The sequence below is a fragment of the Trachurus japonicus genome, chromosome 13, assembly GCF_045865225.1.
Source record: "Trachurus japonicus isolate A0001 chromosome 13, Traja_1.0".
Taxonomy (NCBI): Eukaryota; Metazoa; Chordata; class Actinopteri; order Carangiformes; family Carangidae; genus Trachurus; species Trachurus japonicus.
In genome coordinates this window covers 35,822,542-35,839,709 of record NC_140919.1, presented here as the reverse complement: position 1 = coordinate 35,839,709, position 17,168 = coordinate 35,822,542, and the positions used below count along the sequence as shown (strand labels likewise).

General features: G+C 41.5%; 2 protein-coding genes across 6 annotated transcripts in view; both read right to left on the bottom strand.

Moving 5' to 3' along the window:
• Window positions 1–10,693, bottom strand: part of plch1 (phospholipase C, eta 1) — a 62,988-nt gene extending 52,295 nt beyond the window's left edge. The window contains exons 1-2 of one of the 4 annotated variants that reach the window (XM_085796270.1): window positions 10,435–10,693; window positions 3,495–3,606 (exon numbers count right to left, since the gene is read on the bottom strand). In XM_085796270.1, the coding sequence (XP_085652396.1) occupies window positions 3,495–3,573 (79 nt within the window). In that variant the 5' untranslated portion in view covers window positions 3,574–3,606; window positions 10,435–10,693. Of the gene's footprint in view, window positions 1–597; window positions 1,300–3,494; window positions 3,607–10,434 lie in introns of those variants that run through there. The other 3 variants (XM_085796268.1, XM_085796269.1, XM_085796271.1) reach the window with 3 other exon arrangements.
• A 1,853-nt stretch (window positions 10,694–12,546) lies between these two features.
• Window positions 12,547–17,148, bottom strand: miso1 (mitochondrial inner membrane subdomain organizer 1). Of its 2 annotated transcripts, none has more exons than XM_085794507.1 (5): window positions 16,974–17,148; window positions 16,534–16,593; window positions 16,041–16,200; window positions 14,342–14,502; window positions 12,547–12,841 (listed from the first exon to the last, which is right to left on the bottom strand). In XM_085794507.1, exons 1-5 carry the CDS (start codon window positions 17,109–17,111, stop codon window positions 12,587–12,589), a joined length of 774 nt encoding a protein of 257 aa, XP_085650633.1. In that variant the 5' UTR covers window positions 17,112–17,148; the 3' UTR covers window positions 12,547–12,586. The 2 variants fall into 2 exon arrangements, with proteins under 2 accessions (XP_085650633.1, XP_085650634.1); XM_085794508.1 differs by having other exon boundaries at window positions 12,547–12,838.
• Between the last annotated feature and the right edge of the window lie 20 nt (window positions 17,149–17,168).

Genomic DNA, 17,168 nt, shown 5'->3' with positions numbered 1-17,168 from the left:
CAGCAGTGACAAAACCTATCAATATAGATTTCTGTGGACAGTTCAGAAGATGCACAATTTGTACATGATGTGGCACATCTTACACCTATGTGCTGCGTGGGCTGAGGGCAGAGTAAGTCTTGTCAAATTGACGAATTAAGAGGCTTTTCTGCCCCCTGGTGACATGAGAAAGGGGACATTTTCAGCACCGGGGACAGTGTCCCGCTTCTCCACTGCTGCTCTTCATCAAGACCTCAAAATGTGTCAACAATTTATACATTCACATTTAAATAAATGCACTGAGTGATGTTATGTAATTATGCATGACAGTTGTGCCTACAATGGGGATGAGCAGTGGGCTAATTGTTACGGCATAAAGAATTCCTGACGCAAATTGACAACCATCAATTAAGATGTCCTAAGTGTTTGTCGCCGCATTGTTGATGAAATTCCTCCACAATAACAAGTGCAATGGAGAAATTACGCATGAGCCTGTTTGCAAAACAGACAAGTAGGCACCAAAGGAATGCGTACACCACACAGAGTCCTATTCCTCTTCAGACGAGACAGAAAGATTAAATTACCAAATGATTCACAAGCTTGAAAAATATCGCTTACCCTTCTCCAAACTGAGATTTCTGCAAACTTCAAGTTCTGCCATTTAGGACTGGAGCTGCTGTTCTCACAAGGTCCCCCCATGCGCTTTAGACATCATTTTTATTCCCTGGTTGTAGCGGTGAGGAATGCCATCAAAACATGCCCGATTAGCCAATTTCTTCTTGATGAATTCACGTTCACAAAAAGCGCGCCATGATGCTCAAGTGTCACTTTTAGCGCTTCAAAAGAAAAAAAGACGAGCTCAGAGACAAACTGCTCCTCGGCACCTGCCTCCCTGTGCGGTCGGCAGAGTGGACTCAAAAAACCATCAAACCTCTCAGCTCCACAGCCTCCGCGCGCGCATCCTCGGCTTCTCACCAGGCGCAACACAGAGGCAAAACGTTAAGCCGATTTCTCACGCGCCCGGTGGACCGAGGGAGAGTGGTTGTTAATAAGTAAGAGCTTAAGACTGGCGTGGAATAAGCGGGAGTCAACGATCGCGCACAGAGCAGGGGCTTAACCAGCGGAGTTGGCCATTTGGACATTTCATCAGCTTTAGTGCAGCTGTTTTGGCAACAGTTGAAGTTTCACCCACCGAACTGAACTCGTGCCGTGTCCGTCTGCTCGTTTGTCTGTGGACAGCTACTCCTCAGAGTAGCCTACATTCTTGTACGGATGCCTGCTGTGACCCACTTTACGCTCTCTGGCTCTCTCACTTTATGTATCAATTCCTCTTTAGAGACACAACAGGGAAATGCGAGGGATGCTCTGCGGTGCACATACTGGATCTCCCAGTGACGACAGAGAGAGAGGGAGAAAGAAAGGGGAGAAGAAGGAGGAGGAGGATGAGGAGGAGGAGGAGGAGGAGAGAGAGCGCAACCTAATATGTTACAGTAATTAGCTCAATAGGTGTGTTTTTTAAGCTTGTAAAAATGTGTGTGTGCAGGTCCGAGTGTATCATTCGCGTTGAGTCATTTCCCTAATGAAAGTTCCCAGATTAGTCTTGTTCAGTGGTCCATATTAAAGTCATTTAATTTAGGACTGCAGGCAGTTATTGGGTGACCAAGCACGCGCGCGCACACATATAGCCTAGTCTCACACACACACACACACACACAAATACACAGTTGTGTTCAAACACTAAAAGCCAGAGGCAAAGGTTACCAAATCGATTAGTGCTGTCTGGAGGGGCAAAAAGACATGTCTGAATGCTGTGTGTGTGTGTGTGTGTGTGTGTGTGTGTGTGTGTGTGTGTGTGTGTGTGTGTGTGTGTGTGTGTGTGTGTGTGTGTTCTATGTCTTCCCAGTGATTGCCCACAATTGATTTAAGTATAAATCTCTCTTCATCCACACCTGCCTGATCACAGACAGCCCCCAACACCACCCCACCCCACCCCATCCTACCCTCACCCACACCTTCCACCCCGGATCCTCATCTCAAACCCCCACCTCCCCTTCTCACACTGATTTATGTACCTTGACCAAACAAAAACCATCAGCCGCTCTGTCATTCACAAAACACTGGAAACAACTGGGAGGAAAGGGAAGAGACTGAGCCAAGCAAAGTCATGTGGAAAATAATCAAGGGAAGAAAAGACGGGCATATGTTTTCTAAACGGTTCTGTCTCTGACAAGAAATGACAATCTATCAGGGACATGAAGGAAATAAACAGAGACAGAGATCAACAGGATGTGAAGGTTGGTGAGGATGCCACAGACAGTTTTACTCCCGGACAGTTTGTCCTTATTCTCCCTTTACCCCTCTGAAGAACTTCACAATAGCTTGAGTACATCCTGACTGCAGGCTACTAGATGAGTATCATAGAATCCTATCTTGTGAGAAATGGATTGAAAGAGGCGGTTGGGTGGTGCATGCTCACTTCAAGAGTACTTCATGATCATATTCTCATTACTTTCTCAGTAGGCTGTCAATGTTCTTCTTAACAACATTAACTGACTCATTAGAAAAGTCACAATTGTCACCAAAAAGGTGAGATCTCCAGAAATGACAGAGAAGGAAACAGAAATGTGTGCTTACTCTCTGCATCAATCAGATAAATCCATCATTCACAGACAACCAGAGAGTAAATGCACAACATGACAGACAGGAATTTAGACTATAGCATAAGTCCTGAGTGGTGGGATCTGGTCTCATGACCCGTCTGTAGGTAGTCAAGGGGAGACGTTCGGTGGTCTGTCTGCTGCAGGTGTGACAGCCACAGAGGCAGACAGATGCATCTGAGATTTGTCATGGATTTGTCTGGTGGATCAGTCAGTGCGCCGCCTCATCGCCTCAAAACTCAGAAATCAAGATCAGAGTGATGCTGGTGCAAATCTGGAGTCAGCTTTAAGGAGGATCAAAGGAAAAACTGCTGGTATATATGCTGTGGTTTGAACAGTATAAACAGACACGCAGATACAGTAGGTGACAGGGTTCTCAAGTTGATGCATCCAGACAAGCAGAGGAATTACACACAGCGTCAGATGATAGAAATATCACAGAGAAGGAAAAAATGAAAGATTTGAGGATTTTGTCTTTTTTCTTAAAATTTGACATATTTGGCTTCACATGAATGAAGCCAATGAATACTAATGTGTGTGAATCACCTATGAGACTCGAAAAACAATACAAGTCAGGCGATACAACCTGCAAGTACAGAGATGTTTTGTATTTACACCTAAGAAATACACTATGAATAAAGTTCTATGCACAGATTTTGGTTTGCAGAAGGTTTGACCAGAAGGTTTCATTTGGTTTGCAATCAAAACCTTGAGAATTGCACTTACATTAGTGGAGACCTGTCTCCCTCTACTGTTCATTCCCATGACATACAGTATGTGTATCATGACACCTTGTTGTGTTACACTGTATATTGTATTATTCTGTTGTGCATGTGTGTGTGTGTGCCTGACATTTACCGTGAAAGACGCTGTTGTCTGTGAGAAAGTGCCGGCGGTATTGTGGCTCCCCTTTCCTGTTCACCACCCAGGAGCTCATGGTGAGAGGAGGAGGAGGAGGATGGGTGACGACCTGTGATGAAGAGAAGATGAAGCACAGAAGAACTTCATAGCAGGAACTTAATTCATCTTAAAGGTTAGCTGTGTCATGTGCACAAATGAAGACAAACAAGCGGTTAAACAGAAGAAAACTGCTTTACAGGAGGAATGAAACAGTAATGGCTTCCTCTCTGCACGGGGAGGAAGAGTTTCTATGAGGAGAAATGTTCTGTAGAAGAAATATTTCAAGCTTATTTTAATAATAATAATAATAATAATAATAATAATAATAATTTCTGACAGGGTTAAATGGAAGGAGCTACAAATCTACCACGGCTGACCATCTGCACTATGAATTTGTTACATCTAGAGGTGAACAAAATGAAGCATTAAAATGGGGATAGAGTTTAGTATTTCAGGACTGATTAACCAATACCATTACACACAAGTTTATTTTTAACTACTGTAGGCTACAGAGAAGAATTATGTACACTTTTTCAAAATAGTGTATAAGCAAAAACCTTGGGGGGAAATACTTGAATACTGTATTGTTATGATCAAATTAACATGTAACTGACCTCCATGAATAAAATTGACATCTTTGATCCATGTAGTATCCTACCATGAAATTCTCTAATCCTCCTCTTTGCTAACCTGTCATCCTGCTTGGTCTTCTCGCTCTGGCCAGTGTTTAACCTTTTTTGTTCTTTTATTTTTTAGCATGTGTTTCTCATTCATCTTCTTTCTGTGTCTCCTCACCATTATTCCCGGATTCCTAATTTTCCACTACTTCCTCCTGATCACTTTTCATTCCTACCTCTCCCCGGCAGCTAGTTTCACTGCTTAGTGTTTCCCCACCTGTTGCTCATCTGTCTTCCTGTGATTTACTGCTTCCCACTACAAACATAATCTGTCTCTCTCTCTGTCTCTCTCTCTCTCTCTCACACACACACACACACACACACACACAGTAGTATAGTATAGGCTTGGAGCCGCTGGGACAGTTATTGGCGCCTGGTGCCGGCTGACCTGAGGAGAGGTGCCTGTCTGGTCGAACACATAGAGCTCAGGGGTCAAGTATCTTTGAGGTGAAAGTACTTTCCTGTGACCCTGCCACCACCTCACTTTAAAACACAGAAGCCTGTGATGTGTGGGGTATTGCTGACAAACCATATGGACAAAGACTTACTCGCTCTGTTAATATGAGACTCATCTCATGATTAATCAGTATGTTGTTCATAGTACAAAATCCAGTTATGGACACCTGTAACATGTGTATTTTTGTACCAATTTTGTAGTGTCTTAAAATGCAAAAAAACATACATCAATAAAATACAAATAAACATCTATTCTTTATTCCTTTGAATTATGACAGGTTTTTCGTCATTATTAATATGTCATCACTGATTAGATATCAAGTTGTACTCTGATGACCTAAAGTTGATACTATACAATAAAACATATACGTAGTTGGCTTGAAACCTGTAATGCCATATGGGCAGTCAGGCTTCTCTTCATACCCATTAAACTCTGTTTCACCGTATGCCTGCAAGGCCTCTCAGCTGCTCTGAACTCACTGTCGAGCGTGGCCCCTTGTGGCTTAGTGCGTAATTATAGAATAATGTTTCTAAATTACTGTTTGATTTCATAACAGAGTCTAAATTAGAGATGGGAGCAGGGCAGAGGTAGATGACTGGGGACATTGTTTGAGCAGCTATGACACGTCACATTGTGATACAGCTATCAAAAAAAGGAAAAACCACACACACATCCGTGCCAAAACTTTGGGCAGGTGCTGAGCCGATAAAGTGCAAAAATTAAAAAGAAAATAGAACGGCTCGCACACCACAGGGCTCCAAAATGCAGTCCATTTATTCTCAGGAGATAACGTATAATAAACACTGACCAAATGTGTTCAAACTACTTTGGAATACTGGGCTTACTGTGCCAGTGATCTGAATCCGATGAATGAGAATAGTCAATCTAATCTAATATCTAATCTATCTAAAATCTAATATCTGAGTTTAATTAAACTAAGGTAAATTAAATTCATATAAATCATTTATAACTGCATGATTGAATTGCTTTGATTTACATAAATTAAAAAAAACTGTTAATAATGATAATTCATTTAAACTGTGTTTAATTGATTATAATCAAATACAACAACAATCAACCTAATTTAATGTGAACATTCAAAAAAAAGAATAATATTGAGGCTAAATTAATCTGTTGGTGAGGTTACAATGACTTTGACTTTGAAGTCTGACCTTTGTCCACCATCATTACAGATGGATGGACATCCCAAAAAGATGGGATGCTTTCAGCCTCGGCTGTCACTGGTTCACAGGCAAGTTTGACTGACAAACTCTCTGATTAGCCGCAGGAAAGTTAAGAGTTTTTGTTTAAGTAGATCAAACTTAAGTAATATAATCTGAAACATTAAAGTAGCATTTTACTCTGACTTTTTCTGTCTGTCCTGCATGTGAAACATGTATTTCATCTGACAGCACAGCGACGCATTAGACTGCTCATACATAGTCCATGCCGTGCTAATGCAGAAGATTTCTGTTCTCATTTTACTGTAGCACCAGGGGCTGACTGTAGAGGCTTTTGTCCAAAAATTAAAAAGCATAAATAGAGATGATACGAACAGTGGAAAAATGATAATATAGCCTAATACGTGCATTCGTACGTGCACTCAATACGTGTCATTTTCAGTGACTATTTAACAATTAGGCATATACAATGAATTGAATTGTCCACTTTTATGTGTAGATATATTTTAACCCCTGATTGAACTCCAAGAGCTTTTGTTTGTTTTTTAAGCATGCCACATAAGGATTTGGTTCAGTTAAAGCAGAAGTAAGCGATCTGGTTGTTCTTGTCAGCCGATGGAGTTAGCAGTCCCCGTCCTCGTCCCTATGTCACCACATTCACACTCATCCCTTGGCTGCACACACAGAGACGACCGCCCCTTTATGCCATTCTCTCTCCTCATTGGATAAAGGTTGTAGGATACAAGGAAAGTTTTCTCCTCGGCTTACAGCAGAGCAGAGTGACTGACAGACCCGTGTTTCAGACCAAACGCTCTATGTAAGTGATTGCCGTCGGAAGATATAACTATTTTAAGACTTACAGTATATTAACACAAATATTCCGCTTACTTCTGCTTTAAGAATAAGCAGTATTTATTAAAAGTCGTGTTTTGTTTTTTTTGTTTTTTTAAATCTAATCCTATAAATGTTTCTAGTAATAAAGAGAAGCATTAAAGCCCCATTATGTATATTATTACTGGTGCTCCACGGTATAACAGTCTGACTAACCATATATCCCTGCATCATAACTGACAGAAATAGCACAAAACTATGAACATAAGGGCCGAGTCATGAGAAGCGAGAATTACCATTAAAGTAGCTGCTCGGTTTGCATGCGACACCAGTGGCATGAATCGCCTCTCATATGTGGGAGCATCTAACAAAGGCCTTCTCATGTCATGCACACACAAAGAGTAGCATCTGTCATTGCACACTGACACATGCCAAAGTGCACTCTACTTGGACATGAATAATAAGATGTACAATGGCTGCTCTATTTTATTTTATGTGACCAGCTGTCATAAATGCTGGGTGATTATCAACCATGTTGAAAATTATAAAGGTAGTTACCATTACTGGATTTTTCTGACACCTTCAACAGCGTCATTGGTAGTATGACACTGTCCAAATTCATGCATATTTTGTGGGTTTTATATCCATGACGTCAAACTGTAAGGAAAAGACAAATACTTCCCATAAACCTGTAAAACATAAATTGTCTGAGGGATGACAAGTACAGGTTCAATAGCCTAATGTTTCTCTCTAAGTATCCCTCTTAATCAATGGGGAAGGCTTGGGATCCAAATGGCACACAGCCTGTAAACCACCTCACTGTTCTACAGAGTCAATGAGTAGCTTGTAATTGCCTGTTAAGCAGTTATCAGGGCAGAGAATGAACAGTCTTGTTATACTGTTGGCTAGACAGATGGTTTCACGCTACACTAAATGCTCCCTGACTCGCTGATATATAAGCGCATGGGCTAGACAAATGGAAAATGTAGGCATTTAAACTGATGCCCGTTACCTGTATTTAATTCCAGGTAACATACATTGTCATATTGAAATACATAGTTGCAGGTTTACAGTTTCTATTTCATGTGTTTGTGTTCTGGGTGTGTGTTTGTTTGCACATTAAGGGTTAGAGGCGGTCAGAGCCCTTCCACATCAAAGACTTACAAAGGGCATGTACAGCATTTGTAGTGTTTGGTGCATCACTGCAGTTTGTGTTCTCACAATTAATCAAACTGAATAATATACATTGTCTATTTCCACACTGTTGAGAAGATCGTATTGTTTTTTCTTCAAAGATCATGTTTTAATTCTGTACTTAACCTCAACCACCTGCAAAATCATCATGCTTCAGGGCTAAAGGATTTAATTACTGATTAATTCTCTAATAGTTTTTTTTTTTTAATAATTGATTAATAGTTTGATATGTGGAGTATCAATAGTGCAATTTCCAAGAGCCCAAAGTAACATTGCAATTGGTTGTTCTGCCTGATTAACAGTTTTAAAGTCAGTTCAGTCAAGAAAAGATGTTTCATGTGACAAAGGTAAGCTGCAAATGCTCATGAAATCAGTCAACAGTCAAAATCTTTGAACTACCGAAGTTGTAACTTTAAATTGTCCAGTCAGTGCTGCTTCAGTGAGCCTCTGACCTGATAAGGAGACGGAGCGAACCTTGAGGCAGCGAGGTTACTGAGGGGTCAGTGTTGGGTTACAGAGGGGCAGGATTGGCAGTGAGACTATCTGGGCATGTCAACAGTAACATCACAGAGTTGTAAAAACAAAAACAGTGCAAACTGAGGAATCACATCTGCTGTCTATCCCGTCAAGAGGCTGAAAATAACATAGTTACTTTTTTTTCAACGACATGATAACGTGTCAAAACATTTTGTAGTTCATCCAAAAATGATTATCTTATCATGCAGCTACTTTCAGTGTTACATGCTGTCTAATAATGGTTGCACATTTGTCTAATTTTCTGTCTCTGGAGACAGAAAACTGAGCATACAGCACTTTTTTTTTTAAACTTTTAGCTCAATCTTATTTTAACTTTTGTGTGCACGTGTGTGTGGTAGAGTCGTCTTGCTTTACCGTACAGCTGAGGGGGGGTGTAAGGCCATAAGTCAAACATCTCACATCTATTTCAAGCAAAGACTCTCTGTGACTCTCCCTCTTGCTTCCTCCTGTCCTTTTTCTGTTACTCAAAGGTTTTTAGACTCAGGCTCTCTGAATGTTCTGCCTAATATCCTCATTGACAAGAGAGACCTGCTCATTCTCTACAGGAGAAAGAGGGAGAAGTTGTATGGAGAGAGTGATGAACACGGCAGTCACGCAGTTTCCCATTTCAGTGTAAATGGATATGAGCAAGTGCATGATTGGCCTTTGACATACAGTAGCAAAGTGACAGCTTGTTCAGTCTGTGGAATAATTGAACGCTGTATCACAAGGTTGCTCTCTGCTGTTTTATTCATCTCTTCTACCTGCACACTCAAGCTCACCTACATCTATTTATATACATTCACAGTTTGGTTCATCCAATCCCGAACTGTCCTCCTGTCTTCCTTTCCACCATAAAACTTGTATTATTCATGAGGGATCACAGCACCCACAAAGAGTCACGTTTCCACTCCTACAAACCTACACCAGCAAGCTGATACACTGTTCACAATACTTCAAGTCACGTAACAACAAGGGAGTCACTTTACGGCTGATGCATTCCTTCACACACACACACACACACACACACTGAGAGAGAGAGGGACAGAGAGAGAGTCTCTACAGTGCATGTGAGTGTGTGATGGAATAGTTACTCTGTGTTTTAGTGTCAGGGCAAACTACACGTGAAAAGTAGTTGCATTTTCACTTGAGGCCCATACACCTGTATCAATTTACAAGTGAGCTTTACCAACCCTTCCTGACAAAGACACTCCTTGTATTAGATCTTGACAACAGCCTGTGAGGTTTATCATGCAGAAGCAGGCATGGGGGATTACTCTGGTGTTTTGGGGGTGCCATTCAATGAGTGTCACACCAGCTCTCTGTCTCTTTAAATCTCTTTGTCTTTCGCACCCGGCCAACTACACACAACCCACTCAAATCAAATCAAAAAATCCCCAAGGACTCTGCTCTCAGATGGGGGAGTGCCCCATCTCTTTCTCTCTGGGATGGCTACCGGCTGAGAGTAATAAAGGCCTTTGTTATGCTGCCCTGCTGCAAATCTCTGTTGCTTAAGCACAATGGCAAGGAGTGAAATGCATGCAGCAGAAAAGTGTTTTTTGTTTGTTTTTTTCAATTTGATGCTTTGGTGTTCAATGACTCAGATTAATAATTGATTCTAATAGCAAACATGCCAAGAGCACATGAATAAAAAAAAATCTCAACTCAGGCTGTTGGTGGTTGTTAAAACAATCCAGGAAAAAAAAGAAAAGATTGCCCATGATTTACCTGGAGAGGTAAAATTAAGATAAGGACTGACATGTTTTGTGTATTCATTTTCCAGAGCCTGCGCGTGTCCAAGTGCACAAGTTTAACAGGTGCACATCTGCTTGGATACTGTATACAGTATCCTACCAACAGTAAATTTAAAGTGACAGCTCACTGTGTGCAGATTGTCGTAGTCAGAAAAGTGAAGAGAATTTTTTCAAGGGACACTGAATAATTAAAACGTTCCATAGTACATATAACGCTGGTTTCAACACACACAAAAACATCATCAACTGTCAGTTTTTCATGGGTCTAACGAAGCATCATAAGCTTACCTTGTGCCTTCAGTTTCAGATTCTCAGACCACGTTGTCAGCTCCCTCACAAGATCTTCCCACTTTCACCACAGCAGTAGTGCTTCCATGCACTGGACGTCCATGGCATGAGGAACAAATAGGCTGTAATATAAGTCAGTGATAGTCCTGGTGGTTTGGTGTCAGAGAGCAAAGGTCCCAGCAACTTTCCTGGTGTGGGCAAGTGGGCTACCCACCACCACATCAAGCACAGTGCCTTTTCAAATGACTACTACTGGTGTGGGACCAAGTGAATTTGAGAAAGCCTGGAGTGGAGTCCGGAGTGGATTCATTTTCCATACGGGTCGGTGAAGAAGAGATGGTTTCTATTTGGATAAGGCACAGATACACTGACTTAAGTTAAAATCTTCTTGTCTTTTTCTTTTAGTGTTACAATATATTTTTCTTTACTTAATTGCAACAAATGTCAAACTGTTAAAATGATCTTGTCGCTCCTTTGAATAATTTAATAGCAACTCTTAAGATTCAATCTGAACTGTTGGTTGGAAATGTTAATAATATAGTGTAGCAAGTGGCTGTGCCCTACAAAGACACCCATGTTTTTTCCAGTCAAAAACTGATTATTGATAGTAAATTCTTACCCAAACAGTAAATAATCTTCAGTAAGATGCAGTTATAACAGGGTATAAGTTATAGCCTAAGTTAACCTTCTCCTCTGAACAACATGAGACTTTACTCTGCCTTCCTCCTGTTGTCTTTCTCAGCCGTGGTTTCCCTCCCACTTCTCCATCGGTGACAGTTCAAAGTCTGGCTGCAACAGCCATGAGCCTGAAATGCACCTTACAATTTAAACCAGCCCACCAATCACGGGCCGCTTTGGCTGTAACAGTCGGTAGTAACATTTGCACAACAAAAGGGAGACAGGCTGATTCATCAACTCCCCCCACCCCCTTCTCCTCGCTCCCTTTCCCTTCCCCTGTGACTCCTCCTCTCCTGCTTTTGTGTTCAGGCCCAAAATCCCCTTCTACCCCTGTGACCCTCCTCCCCTCTGCACTAATCTCCTTGTGCCCATTGCATTCACTGCTTCAGTGCTAGATCTCCCTGCCCCAGGACCCCCTCACCCTGCACCCCACTGGACACACATCATGGTCTGCCCCCTTTGCCTTGCTCAGATGAAGCAAAAACCCACAGCACACAGAGGCACAAGGTGCAATTCTGGCTGTGAACTTATACCACAAACAAATGATACAATCACATGAGCTTAATCCTGGACACATAGGAAATTTGCTTTGGGGCTTATTCTTCTGTGGGTGTTAATATTAGCTCACTGGAACTAAATCAACAGATAAAAATCATTAATTGCTCCACTGGTGTGTGGTGTCCATTCATTTCTACAATAACACAATGTGGGCTATTGCAATGAAATCAAAGAAACATTAGGCCTAGTTGCCTTTTGTTTCAGTGTTTAAATACTCTAATGCCATGGTCACATTACACCTAAAAGGGTCCTCTTTATAGGCACTTAAAGACCCCACCACACACACACACACACACACACACACACACACACACACACACACACACACACACACACACTATAGCTCCCATGGGGTTTAGGGAGGCCAACATAGAGTTTAGCCCTTTGGTTCGCTTTGGTGTTTCTATAGCAACAGTGATTTCAGAGAGTGGACAAGTGGACCTCCCTCTCCATTTTGAACTCCATTAACATACACCGCCCCCATCTTGTGTTTAGTAGGGTGTCTTACCCACAGACACACACACACACACACACACACACACACACACACACACACACACACACACACACACACACACCAACAATGGAAGAGGCTGTGGTTAGCTGTGGGTTAATGGGATAATTAAAAGGTGTGGGATTATTATCAGAATTTTAGGTGAGGTTTTGAAATAACCATTTTTTATTAAAAACAGTCACATGAAACAGGTGTATCAAGGAATGTAAAGTAACATGAGGCAAATTAAAATGTTTTCAATTGTTTTGTTTAACGCTATAGAGATGTGCACGGTACAGTACAGGAACGACATTCAATAAAATAAATATACTTCCATAAATTATAACGGCTGCTGTCACTTTTTGGTTGATTCAGCACTTAAAGACAACAAACTTTTCGTGGATTCTGCCTCAGATCAGCTAGTTACGTCCTTTTAAAGATCCTCTTCATCAGTCTCCATAAAGCACTCTCCTTGACGGCCTTGGAGGCTCTTTCCCATAGGCTGTCCTCCTTCCACAGACCCCTCCCCTTTCTCTCAGCTTTGACCTCTGCCCTGTGCAGCCGTTTGTGGAGACGCCAGTAGAACCGGGAGTCAGGCAAGGCCGTGATAGGCGCAGTGCGAGCCAGACCGAGCATGAGGACCTCTTCATTCATGCAATAGCTCCACATCGACCTCTGCTGGACAGGACAGGACGGACATTAATTTTTATAGAAGACAAACTGAAGTCAGTCGTATATTACAGTTTTTCTCGATTGTTTACACACAATTTCTGGTTCTTGAGACACAATGGCCTCAACATCTAACTCATGCACCAACCCCCTGAACCAAGTCTGCTAAACTACAAGCACAATTCCTGCTTTACACTCAATTTGCAGTTCTATAACACACTTTTTTCAAAACACTACACACAATTCTCTGCATTTGGCTCAATTTTCATGAAGAAAATCTCTTGTTTTCACGAGTAACACACTGTTATTCAAAATTCTAAAGTTAGTTTCCCTACTATGCACACTGACTCATCGCATGGGTAAACACCTGTCACACAGTTTTACAATTAGCAATCAGAGCTTTAGCATACAGTTTTTCTCAGTTGCTAAAACACTAAACCCTGTTGTCTGAACCAAATTCTCAGTTGCCTGAACCCACTGATTGAATCAGTCACTCTTTTGGCAAAACCATCAGCACTTTTCACCTGTTTAGACACATCTTACTAACACATTTTCATTGTGATGCACCTGTGTTGCATAATGCTGAGCACAGGTGGCAAAAGTCAAACACAAGTAAAGCACAAGTTTCATTGCTTGAACACAACAACTCAAAATTGATCACACTTGTGTCTAATGATGTGAGGGCACATATACTGTAAACCAGTTCAGGATGAAATCCTGTGGCCTGATCCAGTACAGAGAAATGATGCTGTGGCTGAGTTATGCACTTCTCATCTCTATATTTTTGTACTTTATTTTTACATAGGCTTACTGCATACAAGTGCTAAATGCACAAGATTTCTGTTTATTTTTGTACTGTACAAGTGCTACGTGTAAAATGCACAGGATTTCTGGTTTTTGTACTTTTTTTTTTTTTTTTACTATGTACAAGTGCTAAATGCACAGGTTTTTTGTTTTGCAAGAGAAGATGAGAGACGACAGGGAGGGATGAACTGGGAAGAAAAAAGAAGAAGGAAGGAAAGGGGGATGAAATGGATGTGGGGAGGGAGGGAGGAGGGTGATAGAAAGGGAAGGAGAGAAGTGCTACAGTGTAAATGCACAGGTTTTTTGTTTTGCAACATACATTTAGCCTACAGTGAACGATAAACATTTATTTCTACAGCTTCATGTGCTGAGCATTGTGTTTCCTATTTTTCTATGTAGTGTTTAGTGGCTGCTCAGTAGTGTTTTTAGTTTTGATTGTCTCGGGGCATGATTTGACAACATAGTTCAGTTTTGGGCACAGATTGAACTGTTTTGAATGTAAAGTTTCATTTTGCAGGAGAAGTTAGGGTTTTGTGAATGTGTGTGTGTTTTTGGATTTGTGTGTAGAGTTCTGAGAGTATGGGGCATGCTTTCAGAAAATGTGTGTAAACAATCGAGAAAAACTGTAAGAATTCACCCCCCCCCCCCCCAACACATTTTACAGACTGTGTTTCCCATTTTTATCTTAATCACCGGAAGCCTCACCCTGCTTTGAGACACCAAACAGTTAAGTATGTCGTTCTCACGGCTGACCAGCTTTAGCCAAACTGTTTGGGCAGGAGCCAGGTTCTTCTGCAGCCATACCCTCCCCTCTGGTGTCAGCTCCACTCCAGCAAGCTGCACCAGCAATGGAGATGTGGACACATCTGCAGAGGACATAAAAGATCTGTTTACTACACATGTTACAGCAAAGCATACTAATAGTGATTAGGGCTTGGTATTATTTTGTTTTTACACAACAGTGCCAATGTAACACCAAGGGACTACAGATGAAATTTAGCTAGTAGCTAATTCTGGTACGGCTGACAGCCATGCACTGTCCCTGTTAAATAAACAAATAAATAAATAAACACCTGAGTTGTGATATACAAATATTACATTTTTGTGACCTTTCTTTGGGAAAAGTTAACTTTTCAAATATTACATGCAGGCTTATTCCTGCATTATATGCTGAATATTGGGAAAAGTCAAGACATCACTGGCGAACTTCTGACTTGACTCAGTGGAATGCTTTCTCTTATTTGTAACAGCAATCAGACCAAATCATAGATGGATAATGTTCAATGTTCTTATATTCGTCATAGTAAAACTGCTTTTTATACCTTTTTTAATTTTACAAGATCAATGTCTCTGTCCTGTGAGACATTCAAAGGTTAGACTCAAAAACTACTTATTGAAACCTAAGTCAAAGCTGTAGCCTATCTCTTGTGTTTGACCTGTTTTGTTATGTCTGTTGGAATTTAATGATGTATGATCGCGTACAGCTACAAGAACTTTTTTTTAGGCCAGCAGTCTCTTGTAAAGGAGATGATGATCCCTGGGCCACATACACAACAACAAGCTGTGATGACTTTCAGAGCCAGCATTAACTTTTGTAGCAATTTGTGCTACTGTAGCTCTTCTGTGAACTCACACAACATAGGCTATCCTTTGTTCAACATGCACATCAGTGGGGCCTTGTGTATCCATAACTGTGTTGCCAGTCGCAGTCTTTCCTTAGACTGCTGAACAAGCACTAACCACGACAGACCAGGAACACGCAACAAAACTGCAGTTTTGTAGATGCTCTGCCTCTGACCCAGTTGTCTGACCATCATAATTTGGACACATTAACTCCAAGGAAATGGTCACTATGTCCCACACACTGACAGGTGCCATTGTAACGAGATAATCCATACTATCGACTTCACCTATGGCTTTGAAAGTTGGAAGGTCAAGTGGAACAAAGCAAGGCAATACTTGAAATTGCTAGATGACACCCTGGTGCATTGATGTGAGCCCTTTACACTGAAGCTGCTGATGAAGCATTCTATATAAAGCATAAGCCTCCTAATTTTATTGCTCAGTGAGCACAGTGATTTAATATAACAAATAACAAGCTTACCTATCACTCTTGCACGTGACAAGATGATAAAATGCATCTGAGCTGACTGTACTAAGTAAAAGTGTCACAATGAACACGTCACTATTTTTGGTGTAACAAGATAAGAAGTTTCCCCTGAAGTAAATGATTACACTGTTAAACTGATGGGAGAAGCAGGGGGCAGGATCTGACACATACATTTTCATTTGTCAGATTTCTAATGAGCTGTTAGAAGGGCAGACATAGATCACTGGTGCTGAAGTGTAGGCCTATACAGTGCATATCTACATGCCGGCATGATGAAAGGATGCCCCGTTTTACCCTTGTGCTTTGAGAGTAATGGCGAGAGGACTGGCAGATAAATCGGGACGTGCTCCACTTCAAATCCTGTCTCTGTGATCGAGTGAACTTTCCCACGAAGGCTCACGTTCTTCTCGATGAAGCGAGCGGGGATCTCAGATGCAGTTTGAAATTTGGTGATCTGAGGAGGATGAGACAACCTGGGTGTCAACGTTTAGTGACTCATATGGGTGTAATATCTAAAAATACAACTCATTAACATCTCAAAAGTGTGATTTTGTAAGACACAGAGGGATTTGGCATTAACTGGGCCAGTGACAGGAGTCTTTTTGGTCTTAGCCTACTCAAACTGTTAGTTTGCAGAGACGTGTAGTGTCCATTCAATTGAGGAATATTAGTCTCTTAAGATATTTATTTATAGGCCTACATATGGAAAAGAAGATGCCTCAAATCCAAAACATGAACTTGTTGCTTTTATATGAGACTGTAGCCTAACTGTGTGTGCATTTCTTACCAGTCTGATACTCCTTGCTATTATGACAACACCAGCAACCGCCAGCCCAGTGCTTATGTTCTGGGTGAGGGACAAGAGAGCAGTGAAGGTTACAGAGCTGACAGGATGACAGTGATATCAGTGACTTATCTGACAATGTGCTGGACCCTTGACAGTATAAGAGAGACTGGAGGGTATCAAAACCCACTGAGGTCAACTGGTGAAGCCTGACAGGATATCTGCTCAATGTGGTGAATTATGAATAATGCTTCTTCTTGAATCCATTAGGCTAGTTATAATTACCCCCCCTGCAAATGCATCACCATACATACACCCAAAAGATCCCATCGAGATGCATGTGGTTGTCTGTGGTTGGTACAGTAGGCTGCTGTACAGTCTATGTATATAACCCATACGGTGACCATACTGCACATTGCTCGCACACAAAGGGAAGCTCCTACCCGCACGAGTGTTAAATTGTCATCTGCGAACTGTGATACAAGAGACACGACGTTGTGAGACGACTGGTTTCCCGGCTCTCTTTGTTGTCTGTGTCTTTCTCCTGCCTCAGTTTCTGTTTCTCTGGAAGTCTCCGGCATGTTGTTGACATAATTCTCGTTGCGCCCGACGGCCCGCCTCTTTGGGAGGGACCAAGT